Raw genomic sequence first — 16,380 nt, forward strand, 5'->3', positions numbered from 1 at the left:
GGGCCGGAGCATCCCTCTGGCCACCTTGTCTGTTGGCCAAGAGGTGTGTACGCGTGCGCGCGTGCGTGTGCGCGTACGTGAATGTGTGTCTGTGCGCGTGCGTTTGTGCGTGTGTGTGTGTGTGTGATAATCATAGAATTGTCATTCTACAACCACATCATCAGTGTGTTTGTGCATATGTGTCTGTGCGAGTGAAGAAATTCATCTCCAATCCAAGATGTCATGCATCAAAAAAGCAGCAGCCAACCACTGGATGTACTATCTCAATGTGTGCGTTTGTGTTTAAAACAAGATGAAACAAAAAAGGAAACTGTACATGATGATGTGCTTTACAGGTTCTAAATATTCTGATATTGAAGAGTTAAGAAAAAAATGGACGCAGTATTTTAATATAATGCTCTTATCTTCTGAGATGTATTTTGATGTGCATTATGACTATACAACATCATTGCGTCACCCTTGGTATATGTCAGGCTTTGTGTTACTCCGAAATTAAAAAAGAAAAATGAATTAAAAAAAAAAAGATGGCTCTGTTTAAGAGTGTAACTCCATTTTAACTGTGTGCACATTCAATATGTACAGTAAACGCCGCCATCATCAGGTTGCAGATCCGGGCTCCAAGGGTCCAGCCGGGAGTCAGGTCATCTCACTTCATATCTGTGTACAGTTCAGAAGTATTACTGTTAAACATTGCCATGATGTATGATTATCTCACTTACCACAGCAGTGCAGAAAGATGTACATTCGATTCAGACTTCATAACACACACGTCTGTTTGTGTATCTCAAATGTAGCCTCTTTCACTCTTCCATGCTATGTAACAATGCTCCGTGCAGGGCGTCAGTTAAAGTTCTGGTCATATCAAAAGGAGACATATTTAAGTATTAGAGCATAAAAGAAAGTGCAAAAACGCCACACCAAACTTTCTCTTTTATGAAGCTCATTATTTAATGGTGTATATAAGTATTTGATGCTGTTTAAATGTAAGATGTGATGTACTAATATAATTGTGTATAGTATTTCCTAGAGATGTTTATTTTCTATAAAATGGAATATGTTATTGCTTATAAAATGTTATTAAAAGAATCCATTGATGAAAAAAAATAACGACCTTTTTTGGGAATGTCACTTGTCTTAAGTTGGAGCATGCCGTTTTATTGATTTTCATGTCTCTTTGTTTGGAATCGATGACACAGCATCACTTTGTTTGAAATGTTTTTTGTAACGCCAATGTTAAATATACCAGCACCTTTCAATGCTGCTATGACCAATGCCTGCTCTTTTTGTCTTCACTGAACACGCACCGACATTAACATAACAGGGTATTTTCTCCCAATGCACTTATATTGTGCTGCTTTACGGATAAACACGAGTAACAGTGACCACAATAAGTCAGAAAGGCTAAACGTTCCATTATCTTAGCCATGATTCAGAACTTCCATTCCAATATTAATCAAAATGTTTCTCAAATTAAAACACTAAAAATCTGTATTTAAGAAAGCATATTAAAGGCAGCCATTATTATTATCAATTAGCATTTGGCCTTCGCTTACAAAAACAACGTTTTGAGAGAATAATTGGGTTCTGGCACACGCCAACAGATTAATTTATTTCAGCGTTTTTCCCAAAATAGGCATCTCCTGTACATTTTGAAAAAGTTTTGTCCCATTTTACATGCGAGCACATGACCTACTTACATAATTTTGAGCTTAGTGGAGGGAGACTTTCAACTACTTTGATTATCATCGTCGTCATTGTGTGGTAATCAAACTCTGTTAGCCAATTAAAACGAAAAGCACCACAGGAAACGCTACAGTCTTCTTTACAAAATGCTTTAATATTTACATCATAAAAGGATGAAACCAAAAGACAAGGAAGAGATGAAGAGATGTCAGTTAAAAGGACATGTGAATACCTTTATACATGGTTGCATCTCATTCTCAATCCCACGTCTTTCGGTATTTCACATTAGTGACACACTATAAAAACATACTGGTCCTGGGACAAACATACATGCCAAAGTTGTTTTGTTTTTTTTTACTTTTCTACAGTCCTCTAAAATGGTGGTTCTGTACGAGCATGAAACTACGACTGAAAGAGCGAGTATTGCTCTAAATGTTGGAGCTACAAAAGGAAAACCAGAACATTCACTACAGGCCCTCTTTGGAAAAAAAATAATGGTCAATTATTTTGAAATCTTCTGCATGACTTGTTGCAAAAGCACCAAAGGTTGCCGGTTGGTGATACCAGAATTGGACGCTGCCGGTGTCTTTTGATTATATAGTTGCATACGGAGTGCAACAGTGCAAAAGGTCGAATGAGTCAGACCATGTGACACAACTAACTTGATATCATCTCCATTTTGACGCTTGTCACCATGGCAATAGAGTACAGTAACTACATTATTTGGGCCTGGTCAAAAGCTACCGAGTGAAACAGATTTGAGGGAAGAAAATAGGCGTTTATCACTCTGTTTATGCAAAATACTGCTTAATCAAAGTTCATACAGATTATAAATACATTTTAAAATATGTACACAGCAAAACAAAGAACGACCTCTATGAAAATAACCTCATAAAGCCATATTATTACTCATCTCATAGATTTCAGCCTCGCAGGGCTAGTGCAGATAGACACAGAGCTTGTGCAGTGGCTCAACTCCCCTCAGATTATCAGTGAAACATGATTCAGATCAACTTTGACGCTAGCTGAACAACCTGCGGAGCGGCCTCCCACTGAACAAGCCCACGGTCGGACCAATCCGAGTTTTGGTCGTTTTGCTCCCACGAACAAGAGGTGCCTCACTCCGCAGCCAATCAGAGCAGCCCGCCACTCCAACCCACTGAGCACTCCTGCCTGTGGAAGGTGCATCTCTGTTGAACAGAGCGAGGGTGGGGCTGGACTGAATAAATGCAGGGCAAATATCTCTGTCATGCTTCTCACACACACACACACACACATCATTCACACTAAACCGGGGGTGGCTCCTCTCTGTGGTCAAATTGTGGCACTGCAATGTAATCTCACAAGGGGATTCAGCTCGTTAAGAGAGAAAAATGCTTCTTATAATTCTGGCAATAATCCACCGCAACAAGGGTGTGACTCTACAAGTGCCTCCTGATGTGGGGTTGGGCTGGCGGGAGGGACGATCCATGAAGAAAAACCGTTTTGATATGAATCTGAATAGTTTAATAAATCTGTTCCAACAGCTGCACGCCAAAATGCCAGACACTGAATGGCTGTGTGTGTCTGCGGGGGTTTGTTTCTTGTCTGTGTGTGCGTCTTTTTGTATGTCAGAGATGTTTCTATATACAGTGTCCATGCATGTCTCCCAGCCCCTCCCTCCCTCCCCCTCTCTCTAGCTGTTGGTGACGGTGGTGCCGCTGCCCAGCTTGATGATCATTTGCTGGCAGTCGTGGAGGGTCCTCTTGTCTCCCAGCTTCTCCAGGGTGCGGGCTGCGTCTGCCAGCATGCCCACCCTTTGGCCAGGAGCCGACAGAAAGGAGGGGGGGAGGTAGCGGCACGCCAGCATCACAGCCTCTGCCTGCTCCCGCTGGCCTGGCCGCGTCTCGCACTCCTCTGCACACAAAAAGCACAGAGAATGTCGTTACCGTGGCGTTCTGGGTGAGCTTCTCCATGCTGTCAGCCACCGACAGCCAATCAGGCTTTAGCAGCTTCATGCTTGATTACTGATGGGATTTAGCGAAGTGAACAACTGGGCAAAATAGATGAGAAGCCGATTAAAGCTACTGATTACAGCAATTCAGTGTCTCTCAGCTATCAACACTACTTTTGTTTAAAAAGTTGCACAAAAAGACAAATCTCCAAATCAGCGCTTGGAGAATAACAGCATCCCCAACTGATGTTTATTTGTAAGTTTAAAATATCTGATTCTTTCTTTGCTAAAAAAAGAATGAATCAGTATTTTAATGCTATTAATGAATTACAGCCTGGTAACGTACTAGTTTAAAATCATAAAAACAATGATGATTATGTTATTAGAACATCTCATGCGGCCAACATTACTTAAAATTCAGACACTGAAGCAAGTAGGAATTACTGACCAGTATGAAATGATGTTGCCATATTCATGAGGTTTAATTGGTGATTCATAAACAGCATAGCAATAGTGAAGTAATTTAAAAATAAAAAAAAATAGGTCTGCTCCATCCACACAATTCAAAATATGATGAACAGCAAAAAGCTCATAAAACAAGACCTGTCCTGCACACAGAGTTGGATGAAAAAGCACACACACACACCTGTCTTGGCTCCGGGCGTTGCTCTGCGTCTTAGTGAGCGATCCAGGAGCTGATGTGTGCGGGTGGGACTGGCCCCCGCCATCAGCCTGGCTGTAGCTTCATGGAGGAACAACTGGAAAGAGATGGAGGGAAGAAAGATTAGATGAGAGGGGAGGAGGAGGCAGAGGAGGAGGAGGAGGAGGAGGAGGAGCAGTGATGAGAACAAGTAATGATGACTCATCCAGCATATTCAGCTCCACCTCAGAGAGACTTTGAATCCTTGTGAACAACGCTACTAAACACTTGCCTCAGGGGCGTGTGTGTGTGTGTGTGTGCGTGTGGGTGTATGTGTGTTGCAACACCTCCCAGCTAATTTCTGCAGAGAACTGTACCGTGGACTGCCTGCAAATATGTGCACAGGAAGAATTTGCAGGTGTATATGCTATGTGCTTCTAATGTGTGGCCATCTGTATTTAAATTCAACATGTTGTTTCAGGTATGTGCAGCACATAAGAATCTTCGTCTTGATGGCCTGTCGACCTTCTGCTTGTCAGGTAAAACGTAGCGACTAATATCACTATACGTACTCTTCGCATCGCCGGCCTGAAGCTGTGCGCCAGTTTGCGTAGGGAGCTGAGATCTTGCTGGAAGCCTTGGAGCTCCGGCGGGGAGGCCTGGTGGACCCCCGCGGGGCCGCTGGTTCCCGCCGACCCTGACCCCGCCGGCCCGGCCCCTTGCTGCTGCAGACGCCACACGTTGGTCCTCATCACCAACAGGAGGTCACACAAGAGCAACTGGACGACCTAGAGAGGAGTGGACAAGATTATCCACAAACTGCAGTAAAGTAACACGACTGACTGACTGACTGACTTTTGACACAAAATTGAAAGACATGCTTATGAGAAAATGCAAGTTTCTACTACAACTGTTATTACGCTGAGAGTAAAGCAATAATGGGAGAAAAACACTTGACCAAAGGCGAGAGTGTGTATTTGCATTTATGATAACAGACATTGCAGAGAGTGATAGCAGGTAAATGAAACACACAAGATGTAACGACAACTACAACAGAGCTCTACTCTATGTTGAAGGGCATTTTCTACCCTGTGTGTGTGTGTGTGTGTGTGTGTGTGTGTGTGTGTGTGTGTGTGTGTGTGTGTGTGTGTGTGTGTGTGTGTGTGTGTGCGTGTGTGTTTTCTGCTGTTGGTGGCCCAGCTCTGTGTTGCACTGCAGGTACATTGCACTCCGCTGAGACACACATGCAATGCAACTACAATGCACCACAGCTCTGGCCGTAGACTTACGCACACTGTGAGCCACCTATCCACCAGCATCACCATCTGCTGAGCGCCAGAGGGTAGGACACCACGGTATCACAGAGAGGAGTAGCTACAGGAGATTCACAGTGTGTGGGTTTGTATTGGGAAAAGTGTGCACTCAAGCGGGGGGGTTTCTGTGTTTATGATTTTATACACGCACATGTGGGGGCACATCTGTCACTGTGTACATTCGCGTTTATGTTTTTTTTTGTTTTTTTTTTACATTTTTAATGAGAATGCCGTTGCCTTCACAAAATTTCTTTCATAGGAAGAATAAAAAAAATCAACTTGACTTTTATGTGTACTCTGCAAGTGCCTTTGAGTGTGTGAGTGTGTGTGTGTGTGTGTGTGTGTGTGTGTGTGTGTGTACCTTGTCTAAACTCGAGCTGTGGCAGTGTGGTCCTAGGTTGAGGCTGTCTCGGAGCAGGGTGCTGGCCTTGTCGCTGTAGCTCAGACTCAGCTGGCAGTTTTCTGGCTTGGACAGCAGAGCCCGCACTGCCCTGAAAGTGTTCAGACAAGCCTTGGGTAGGAGACTCCTAACAGAGAGGGGGAAAAGAGGCAGAGGACGCAGGTTAAAGTAGTGGAAGTGTGTGTGAGTGTGTGTCATGTTTGGCATTAGCAGCAATGAGTTATGCAAAACACTCTATGACGAGCTGCAGAAGTTCCGCATGTCCGACTTACTCTGCGTTTTGCAGACTGCGTGGTAAGTGCTCAACAGTCGGATACAGTCTCTCCGCCGCAGCGTCGTCTCCTTGGAGCCAGTTGATGATCACCACAGCAACCGAGGACCACCACTTGGAGTGGGGGTCGCAGCCTGGAAGTTTCAACAAAACCGTCAAAGGGGAGACACCCGCAGACAAACACGCAAATATTTGAATTCCCTGCTACACACTTTCATGTTTGACATGTGTGTGTATGCACACACAGAGCTGCTGTCTGTATTTTGACCTCTGAATCAATCTGTTTCTCCCCTCTGGCATAGTCACAATGTGCTGAGAGGAAGCAGCCATTTTGACCACTCCCTCATGAGGGAAAACTACTCCATTTAATATTCGGGCAACACTAACTTATAACGCTGTATGAGAGACCCGAGGCTCTGCCAAGGAAATTCTCACATTAAAATCCCTGCACAGCCTCCTTCCCTCCCTCTCCCTCCTTCCTTCCCTCCCTCCCTCCCCCCCTTCCTCTCAAGGTGATCACCGATTTGACAGCGCTGAAGATAGATGAAGCAATCTAGTGGATGCCTCCCTTTCACCTAGCCCCTTTTCGCTCAGATCAGTGATCAGTGAGGACAAAAGAAAGCAGTGGGAGGGGGGAAGTCAGCCCAGTGGAAATCAAGCTACTCCATCTCAATAGTGTAAAAATTAACTTTATCTCACCGCCTCTTATTTTGCAAGCACATTAAGGAAATCGAACAGTCGGGGCAAGTGAGGGAAAGATAGGGGGAAAGCAAATGCAATTCTCTTGGAAGAGATACGCAAGTCGTAATGATGTTAAGGAGCCCAAATCTACACTTGAATGTGTTGATGTACTCAAGCAACAGAAGTAGCCTCAGTCAGTGAGTGTTAGGTTGCCAAGATTTCAGAAGCCAATGTTGGGCTGGGATTCAAACACTGCTGCCATTAGCTGGCACTAATGTTCTCTGAATAAATGTGTTGTTGACAGAAATGACAGTTGCCACTGTGACTTACCAGTCACAGTAGCCATGTTGGAACCGATAGCAAAGGACTGAGAGGTGGCACCAGCCGCATCGGATGCACTAATCAACAACTGGAGGTACTCCAGGGCATCGGCATACTCCCTGAGGAGAGACACACACTGAATGGTTATTCATATGAACAGACAATAACAATTCCAAATCTGTTAATACCAAAGGCATTCTTGAATTATTTCAGATAATTTTAATTGTCAATAATGTTATCCTCATTGTTGTTGTTCCCCTTGTGTTTGTCTATTCACACTTAAATTGTGCCAAATCCTTGACCAACCATGAAATTACAACAAAATACATAAAAAAGGCAAACAAATTTCAGTGGGATGAGCAACATTAAGAAAAAGTTATTTAGAAGTGGTTCGTTTTCTCACCCTTCGCCCTGGCTGGGGCTTTTCTCTCCACAAGGCTGGGCCACACAGTACAGAGCCTTCTCCAGGAGGTGCTCCCTGAATGCCTGAGTCACCTGGGCCAGAGGATCCACTATGGGAGCACCAACAAACAATTAACATGAGGAATACAAGTCCTTGAGCGTGCATATACAGAACAGGGGTTTAGGCCATAGGTGAATAGGAGGATTAAAGGCATTAAATTATCCACTGTAGAACATAGGTACACGTGGAGTGTGTGCTGTATTTTTCTGCACTGACCTGTATTGCCAGCCTGGCTGTAGATGCTTTCTTTAGGAGTGCTGCGAATTGCCCAATCCCCGTCCACAAAGAAGCGGTGACCTAGCGGGTGACAGAGCCACTGCATAGCTGGAGGCACGCTGCCACTGGACGACAGACACGCCTGACGGGCGCTGCTCAGGAACACACGCTGTCAGACACAAAAAAAACAACCACAAAAAGTAGTTAGTTAAGTTCTTCGCTGTCATTTCTCACACAAGAGGACAGAATTACACAGCTTGTACTTTATTAATGATGTTTTACTTTCATGTCCCAGGGTCATTAAAAACTGAATGCATTTTAATTAAAGATTGAAGACAAATGAACCACATGTCAACTTAAAACTTAACTTAAAGCACAGTACAAATGACTGATCAAAACAGGTAAGCACAAACTGAGGAGACTTACAGAGGTAAAATGCAGGATCCTTGGCAGGCTGGCTTTGACCCGCAGAGCTGCAGAGACATAGACCTCCGCTAGAGAGGCCACGGGCAGACAGGAGCCAGCACACTCCGCCAGGTTCACCGCACTTAGAGCCATGTGCACTGCTGACAGGTGGCTACCATTCAGCTTACCTGTGTGCAGAGATAGAAGACAAGAAAAGAATATTTTCTAAAAATCTCATATTTTACATTGGACAACAGTCTTGCAATAATCATATAAAGAAATCACAAAAAAGAGCCCACGCTGTCTGGTATTAATTAAGCCAAGTGCTTTTACAATCTTAATCTAAACCTTTTATTGGCACTTAATCACAACACACAAGAAAGGGGACTCTTTAATCAGTTGAGCTTCTGTCACATTCCACCCTACAGTGTTCAGTCTGCTACACTGATTTAATTTAGAAACAGCGTTTTTCCCACCAACCGACCTGTCATGTGTAGCTGGTGCAGGCGGTGGTAGACCAGGGCGGCGTCCCGGCTGCTTTTGCAGGCGTCCTCCTGCAGGGGGCGATCAGATCGCAGCCCTCCAGCCCTGGCAGCCAGCCAGCGGCCCACCCAGAGGCGCTGGAGGCAGAATCTTAGCAGGGACCAGAGTGCAGCACAGGCCAGATCCAACTGGGAGGTGGGTAAGGGACGCCCAAGAGCCTTTAGACAGGTCCACAGGTTCTGACTGGCCTGAGCAAAATCTCCCTGAGGAGGGTGAAAGAGATCGGTGATTATGAGACGGACCAGATAACAAGAGACTCAGTCATTCATCTGTTTGTATCAGCTAAAGAACGTACTCTAGCTAGGTCCAGGTCAGCCTGCTTGCGGTGCCTCCAGAACAAGACAGAGGATCCAGAGTGTGGTCTGGTTACAGGCTCTCCATACACCAGCAGTCGGATCAGAACCCCTGACACCAGAATACCGTTCAGTAGCCACACCAGTATAGTTGGCAGCATCCAGTCCATCCAGCCCCACGAGTCCGCTGCAGAAAACATTTTCATCGTTTAGAATATGTCTAGCATATGTCAAGCAGCTAATTGTTGTGACCCTCCACTTGACAGTGGCTTTACTTTGTCCGGTACCTGAGATTTCCAAACCGAGGATATTCCTTCCTTGGTGATGGGTGGCAGCGGCTGCAGCACTTCCGGCTGAGCTGCTGCCAGCTGAGCAGAGAAGGGCAGCCAGAGGGTTGAGGGAGAGGAAGAGGAAGGTGAAGGTGCACAACGCCATGCGGGAACGGTCCAACATGCCGCCGGCGCTACCTCCTGCTGCCGATCCGTCTAAAGTGCCCACATTCGGCTGCCGAGTAGAAGATTGAAGGTCAATCTAGACATAGACAGCAGCTACGTTACATTTTCTAGATGTACAGGGCTCCCATGCCATCTAAATAGAGAGGCATAAATCAGCCATTAAGCACACTAGATTGTGGGCATTTAGGTAATTATGTGCCCTTTTAATACATGACTAAGAAGGGAATCCTCCATGAGGACACTTTAAAGGGCTACACAGTGCTTGCTGGGATCAAACACGGACTTGTTGTCAAGCAGACAGCCTCTCCGGGTCACCTAACCGGAGCCCTCATTTTATGTAAAAAAACAAACAAACATTGATTATCATCCTCTACTATTAATTTAAGTAAGAGCGACATACCTTGGTGTCCTCCCCCATCGGACTGTCAGGCTCTGAGTCGCTGCCACAGTGGGAGAAAGAGGTGGGGGAGCCCACGTCAGAGGCCGGCGGGGTGGGCAGCTCGTTCTTCACTTCAGCCGGTCCATCTACCTCCATGGCGACCAGGTCCTTGAGAGACTCTGAGGTAAGAGGAAAGGAAAGATGAGGGGACCAGTTAGAGGGTCAATCAGTGGCACAAAAGTAATGGACATGTTCAACCTTCAATTTCACTTACTTAGAGGCTATAGAAGACCATTTTCACTTTTGTCATTTTCAGGATAACAGTAGCTATCAATAGACCTCATCACAAAAGGTCAACCAAATGCCTGACTTTCAGGGAATTGAAATAAACTGCTGAAAAGCTCTTCTGGAATAAAAAAAGAAAAAAAAAGGAGAGAGAAAGGTTTTAAGCACATACTGTTTTTCTGGGCTGCCATTTTAAAAGCCATGTTCTCCTGTTTGAGTTTCTGGTTGGTCTGCTGCAGGTAACGGATGTAGTCGATGGCTTTCCTCAGCACTGCAGACTTGTTGAGCTGTGCGACAGCAGGAACACAAGCAACAATACAATTAGCTTTTTCTTTGTCTTGTTAATGCTGCCCATTGCCGCATCTCCCAAAAAGCCCTCACGCTTACAACTATTCATTTCAAATCTTTCCTGTACTATTCGTACCTTGGCCTCGGTACCAGCAACCAGATCCTTGAGCTCGATGATTTTGTCATTAATAGAGGAGCGGTAGCGCTTCTCGATGGCGTTGTGGGCGGTGCGCTTCTCTCCCTTGTGTGGCTGGCCAGCCGGCTTGCTGCTGATGGCGATGCGGTTGATAGGCAGCTTGTCAGCGTCCACCATGACAGGCACCGTGGTCAGGATGGTGCCACCGCCCATAAAGGCCTGAGGAGGTAAACAAGGAGACTGTTACCCAAAGAATGCACAGTGAAATCATATGTGACGCCCAATCAGCATCACTCAATAATCGCACAGTTTACATACTGTGTATTCAAGATAAAGTATTCAACAGAACCTGATGTATCTTTTCTTCACTGATGGCTTGATGATAACATAGAATTTCAATCTAAGGTCAAGGAAGTATTTGATCACCATAGTTGTGACCTTAGCTTCTTCTTACCTGCAGGGAAGTGCTCTGTACTGGGGTGGTCGTGGCCAACGATGTGGTAGAAGCCATAGTAGTGACGATGCAGGGGTCATGCTTCAGAGTGGTCAGCAGCAGTGACTCAGCCTTGATAAACTGGGGCTGCAGCAGCACCTGAGAAAACACACACACACATACAGTAAACATGGGCAGTTCTGCTTTTGGCTCCATACTGCACAAGCAAGCAGTATGGTGCATTTATTTTACATGTATGCGTCCATACATGTAAGCATACACGCTTACAGGGACTTGCTGTACGTGGGGTGCGATGGTTTGAGCTGGCGGGCTCGCTGTCGTGGCCAGAAGAGGAGACGTGGTGGTCAGCCCTTGGAGCGGAGTCTGAATGGTCACTGGCTGAACACTCGGAGGCGAGGACGACAAAATTGTGGTGGGTTGGCTCACACTGCTGGGAGTCACAGCTGGAAAACAGTTACGCGATTTTTTTTTCTTTCAGCCTCAATTCGAGTGTGCATAAAATGCATGAAGTATCCACAACGACAGTTCATCTCATATCATCTTAATTCAGCTTTTACTGCCGCACAATACAGTGTCAACAAAAACACTCAACAGGATATTCTACAGTGCAGTGTAGTAAAGTAAAACATTTTTACGTATCCTTAACACACTGTTAATCACTACAACATTTGAGCGAGTTTCCAGCTCTCAAAAACAATTGAGCAGCAATTATGTATTTGAGAAGTATACAAGAAGAAATTTGAAGCCAACCAATACTAAGTGTATGTTTATCTAAGTACTCTACACTGTGTCTGTATATGATAACAAGCGATGTGAAATAGCTCCAGTATTCTTTTTACCACTGCAATGTGGCAGTTTGTGATTTGTTAATGTTAAATAACATGTCACCTGAAACAAGAGTGAAATAAAAAGTGTCTTTTAATACATAAAGCATGTAAAAGCTTTCTAACGCACCAGTATGTGCACCAAGCCTGGACTGGAAGCGTAATGGTAATAGCCAATGGTGAATGAACATGAGTCATTTGTTTGTTTTAAAATGTATTGTTAATGGTACAACTCAAGAGACTACAACACTTTCCTCTGTGCAAGCCACAGTCTGTGGGTTTGTAGGCCAATAGGTGAAATACAATCTGATTAGAAATAAGTGATAGCAACAGTCAGTGTGCCACGTTATGTTTCTTATCAGCTCCACTGCAATCACCTATCAGTACCAGGGTGAAAAGCCACCTTGCTGGCCACTGGAACTAAACTAGAATGGGAAACACAAATCTGCCTTTAAACACATTGGCCCCAAGTGTTTTAATCCATTTCAGACCAATGAACTATTTTAGTAGGTGTGCACAAGAAGCAGCAGTAAAAACGTATCATCATTTAGCAGCACATCTGATGGATTATTACTTTTCCTTAAGTGTAATAATTACAACAGGCATTTTCATAACAAATAAACTCACTCTCTGTATCAATTCTTGTTCTTTTTCTAGCATTTTCATTCTTTGTTTCAAATAGAACAAAAGTTGCTCTCCATAGAGAGCAGAGATACTTAGACTTTCTTGATGCCAGCAGAATTGACTTTTAGATCATTTAAATTTAATCAAACAGGAACCTGACTGTTGAAGGGCAATTTTATTAAGTGAAGCCGACAGGATATATTATGGATTTTAGATTTATCCGATGGCAAACATCAGAAGACGAAAGAGAAAATAAGATTGCAATGGCCTTAAGTAAAATATCCCCATACCTCTTTAAAGCCTTTAACTTGGATCATTCACCTCAGGAGATTTTCAGATTTTTACCGTATACAATCTAACAATCAAAAAAAGGTCCCCGACAGGCACTATCATGAACCCTCATCGCTCAAAGAGTCCTTACCTGTGAAGCTGTTCTGGTTGATGTAGTTGGTCCGGACCAGTTGGGTCTGAGCTTGGGCCTGAATTTGTGTTTGGGGCTGAGCTGGAGTCTGGGGTGCAGGCGAGGTGAAGAGGGCCTGAGGCGTGGAGCTGAAAGCTGGGCTTGGTCCTGGTGAGCCATGAGGGGAAGCCGCCTGAGCCGGGGCAGACGGGCTGACAATGGGTTGTAGCTGCTCCACCTGGGGCTGTCTGACGCTCTGAGCCAGCGGCGGGGAGGCTGGCTGCTGCCTCTGGGTGGGGTTAGGCACCTGGGCCAGGGGGGACTGCTGGAAGGTGGGTGGCTGGAAGGTCTTGTCTGGGGTGGAGGAACTGCGGGTGATCGGGGGGCCCAAGAGTGCATCCAGGTGGGGGCTACTGCTTAGGATGGAAGAGGTAGATGAAGGTGGAGGTGCGGTAGTGGTGGTTGGGGGTGTGGATGATTTGATGGGCTGGGTCAAACCAGGAAGCTCTTGGGTGGGAGGGGGGCCTGTGTACGGAGGGTTATCGAACAGTCCTCCAAACTCCATGTCCTGGTTGCTGATGAGCTGTAGCATGTCTGACGAGGGACAGAAATCAGAACCACCATCACTGATATTGACCAAGTAGAAAAATACAAGAAATTGTCAAAATAACTCTAAATAAATCTGAGTATCAACTCAACCTTCAGTGCACTTCTGAATGGGAACCAGTTCCAAATTTACTACACTTTTCCAGCTGAATTGCACAGAATTTTTTTTCTAATATAACCATTTCGTATTAAAATGCCAAACTCAAGTAACAAAAATAACTATATAAATAACACAAGTTGATGTGTGCTTCAATAAAACTCTGTAGTCCGTATTTTTGGGTTCAGCTGTTAATGAAAACTATCTTGTTAAGAAAACACTGACAGCAGCCTGACACAAGCATGAGCACATACAGAAAACATGGTCAAAAACTGGTTTGCTTTCAAGGCTCCATAGCTTCAACTAAGCTTTCTAATGAGCACATGCAACATGTTTTTACATTTTAACCAATCGGAAGCCAAGGTTGACTGGAATCATTAATTAAGTATGCAGCCACGAAATTATTCAACAAATTGTCCTTAGCAAATCAATAACAGCTAAATCTACAACTATGTTTCTGCAGTATAAAAGGCTCTAACAATCCAAATTATGCATTGGTAAAAAAGAAAATAAATGTTTTTTTCTTTACTTAGTTGTTTTTCTCAAAATGCAATCGCCAGATAATCATGTCCATAGCAAATGATGATTGGCGCAGAAAAAACAGCTAAAATAAAGACAGTTTCTGCCTTCAACACATTTTGGTTTCTTTCCGTATCTATATCGGAATTAGATGATGATCAGAATTGGATCTAAACGGATAAAATAATGAGCCTTCTTCGCAGTGCATGCTGACATTTACAGTACAAACACACCAAGCACCAGCTACACATATACTGTAAATCCTATATTAAATGTTCGACAGCCCATGCAAGGTCAGACTATTTGTTATGATCCTGCAGGTGTGAGTCAAAGTATTTCAAAGAACGGACAGAAAACTGGCCACAAACATATTCCCATTAATTATATGAGAGTAGGAGATCTAAAAAGTTCTAAAATCTATTGTGTGCATGCAAATTGCTGTGATTTAATAGGTGATGCTTTTAAATGAATGAAATAAAGTCAAGATAAATGTCCCCGCATTGTGCTTTCTGTTTATTCTGGGGACTATTAAATTGCCAAATTGGGGAATAATGACTAACGTGTGTAGTTGTGACCAGGAACTGTGAGGATGTGTTGTGTCTGCAGAGAACCGCAGCACCCTGGGTTTGTAATCCAGTGTTTTGTATGAGGTGATCGCTCTTGACCAATCAGAGCGCGTCCTGGAGACTTGCTATGCCGATCAGCCCAAGACACGAAAGAGAGGGAGCGCTGTCTGCACGAGGTTACCATCGAGCAGCACCACGGAGGGTTACTGTCGGTCACACTTAGGAAGCGCCGCTGCAGGATATGCATCACCTCAATACAGTTCACACAGTGGTGCTTTGCACAAACATGCTCACATTCATTAGCTATAGCTGGGAAATAAATAGTGAAGCGACAAAATAAACGGTTTCACCACTTGTATATGTCTGATTGAATAATTTTATATCTTCTCTGCATGTCTAACATCAGAAAGAGAGATTAGGAGGTGATCCTGACACAAACAGCTGCTGAACTGCTATCCCACTATTACATTTTTAAGACAGTTTAACATTAATGTTTCCTACAAAATAAGAAAATAATCGAAGGGTGTCAACAGATCACACCGTTATGATCATCTTGATGCTTCTTGGCAAAAAAATTGCATACATTTATATACTGTTTATGTGTAAGATTTGATCGGTCAGTGAGGCACCGTGAACTCAACACGGAGGAATGAACGGCAGTAACCTCAGTCTGTGCAGGCTGGGGGCGGGGCGCGCTCACGACTATTTAGCAGCATGTTAGCCTCAAATATTAGCTTTGCATGCTCTTAATTAGTCATAATGAACAATAAGGTTATGACACTGAGGTGTGATAGTTCGTGAAACACACTGTAAGAGTTTTAAAACACCACCCATTAGCATCCCAGCTAAGCTTAAGGGAATACCAGCGCTACCGCTACATGGTTAACGTTAGCTAACTTAGCCTGGCTAACGTTAACGGTGGCTGATAAAGAGCTAAAACCTTTCCGTTAGTCTCTTATGGGGCTTTATGTTGGTATAAATTGGGGTTTTAGCTCAGGCATTGGGCACAAGAGGCAAGTCAAGTCAATGAGCGAAATACACAAAGCAAGCATGAGGTAGCGTTAAGTTACAAACAGTGTTGTTGGTTTAGCTTACGTTAAATACGGTTGGTTAGCTAGTGAACAGACACTATTTCTATATTCTCTTACCATCAATGTCGCTCAAGAGGGCCGTGTCAATATCGCTGGGGTCATTGAGGGACAGCGTTGGATCCAGATTATCCAAGGATGGATCGTCAAAAGACAGGCTGTTCATCTTTACTCTCGTGTGGGGCTTTTCCGATGTAGACTTGACTGAACTGTCGACACTCCCCACGTCCCTACATTTGCCAAAAGCGTCGGATCCCAAAGTGTGCGTGAAGAGAGCTGCAATTCTCCTATTGATGTGTCAACTAACTACTCACTCCTACCCCCATGATCGTCCAGGGAAACTTGTCAAACCGAAGCCAAACACTGAGGCTCATTCAGTAACTAACATGCTTACGGCAGCAGCCGAAAGAGCCCACCCTAGCTGATGGTGATTGACAGGCGCGTCAGCCAATCACCGCCTCCGAGCTGGATTCCCACGTCCCAGTTACTCGGGGTTG

At 44.4% G+C, this 16,380-nt stretch overlaps 1 protein-coding gene across 2 annotated transcripts; it reads right to left on the bottom strand.

Moving 5' to 3' along the window:
• Nucleotides 1-1,818: 1,818 nt before the first annotated feature.
• On the bottom strand, nucleotides 1,819-16,248 carry srebf1 (sterol regulatory element binding transcription factor 1). Of its 2 annotated transcripts, none has more exons than XM_070847312.1 (19): nucleotides 15,944-16,248; nucleotides 13,029-13,601; nucleotides 11,427-11,602; nucleotides 11,160-11,297; nucleotides 10,706-10,924; nucleotides 10,454-10,568; nucleotides 10,018-10,175; nucleotides 9,450-9,666; nucleotides 9,165-9,349; nucleotides 8,811-9,072; nucleotides 8,348-8,514; nucleotides 7,922-8,090; nucleotides 7,646-7,754; nucleotides 7,252-7,361; nucleotides 6,242-6,374; nucleotides 5,931-6,096; nucleotides 4,829-5,044; nucleotides 4,263-4,374; nucleotides 1,819-3,579 (listed from the first exon to the last, which is right to left on the bottom strand). In XM_070847312.1, exons 1-19 carry the CDS (start codon nucleotides 16,047-16,049, stop codon nucleotides 3,359-3,361), a joined length of 3,552 nt encoding a protein of 1,183 aa, XP_070703413.1. In that variant the 5' UTR covers nucleotides 16,050-16,248; the 3' UTR covers nucleotides 1,819-3,358. The 2 variants fall into 2 exon arrangements, with proteins under 2 accessions (XP_070703413.1, XP_070703412.1); XM_070847311.1 differs by having other exon boundaries at nucleotides 9,450-9,693.
• Between the last annotated feature and the right edge of the window lie 132 nt (nucleotides 16,249-16,380).

Source organism: Pempheris klunzingeri, chromosome 17 (assembly GCF_042242105.1).
Source record: "Pempheris klunzingeri isolate RE-2024b chromosome 17, fPemKlu1.hap1, whole genome shotgun sequence".
In the NCBI taxonomy this organism is placed as follows: Eukaryota; Metazoa; Chordata; class Actinopteri; order Acropomatiformes; family Pempheridae; genus Pempheris; species Pempheris klunzingeri.

What these genes read in the sequence shown, in the direction of transcription:
- srebf1 (XM_070847311.1), bottom strand. Translation starts at nt 16,049, where the DNA reads ATGAACAGCCTGTCTTTTGACGATCCATCCTTGGATAATCTGGATCCA. An exon ending in CCCACGTACAGCAAGTCCCT is followed by an intron (nt 11,298 to 11,426) that starts GTAAGCGTGTAT and finishes GTGTTTTCTCAG; the next exon opens with GTGCTGCTGCAGCCCCAGTT. An exon ending in CGCAGTCTGCAAAACGCAGA is followed by an intron (nt 6,097 to 6,241) that starts GTAAGTCGGACA and finishes CCTCTCTGTTAG; the next exon opens with GAGTCTCCTACCCAAGGCTT.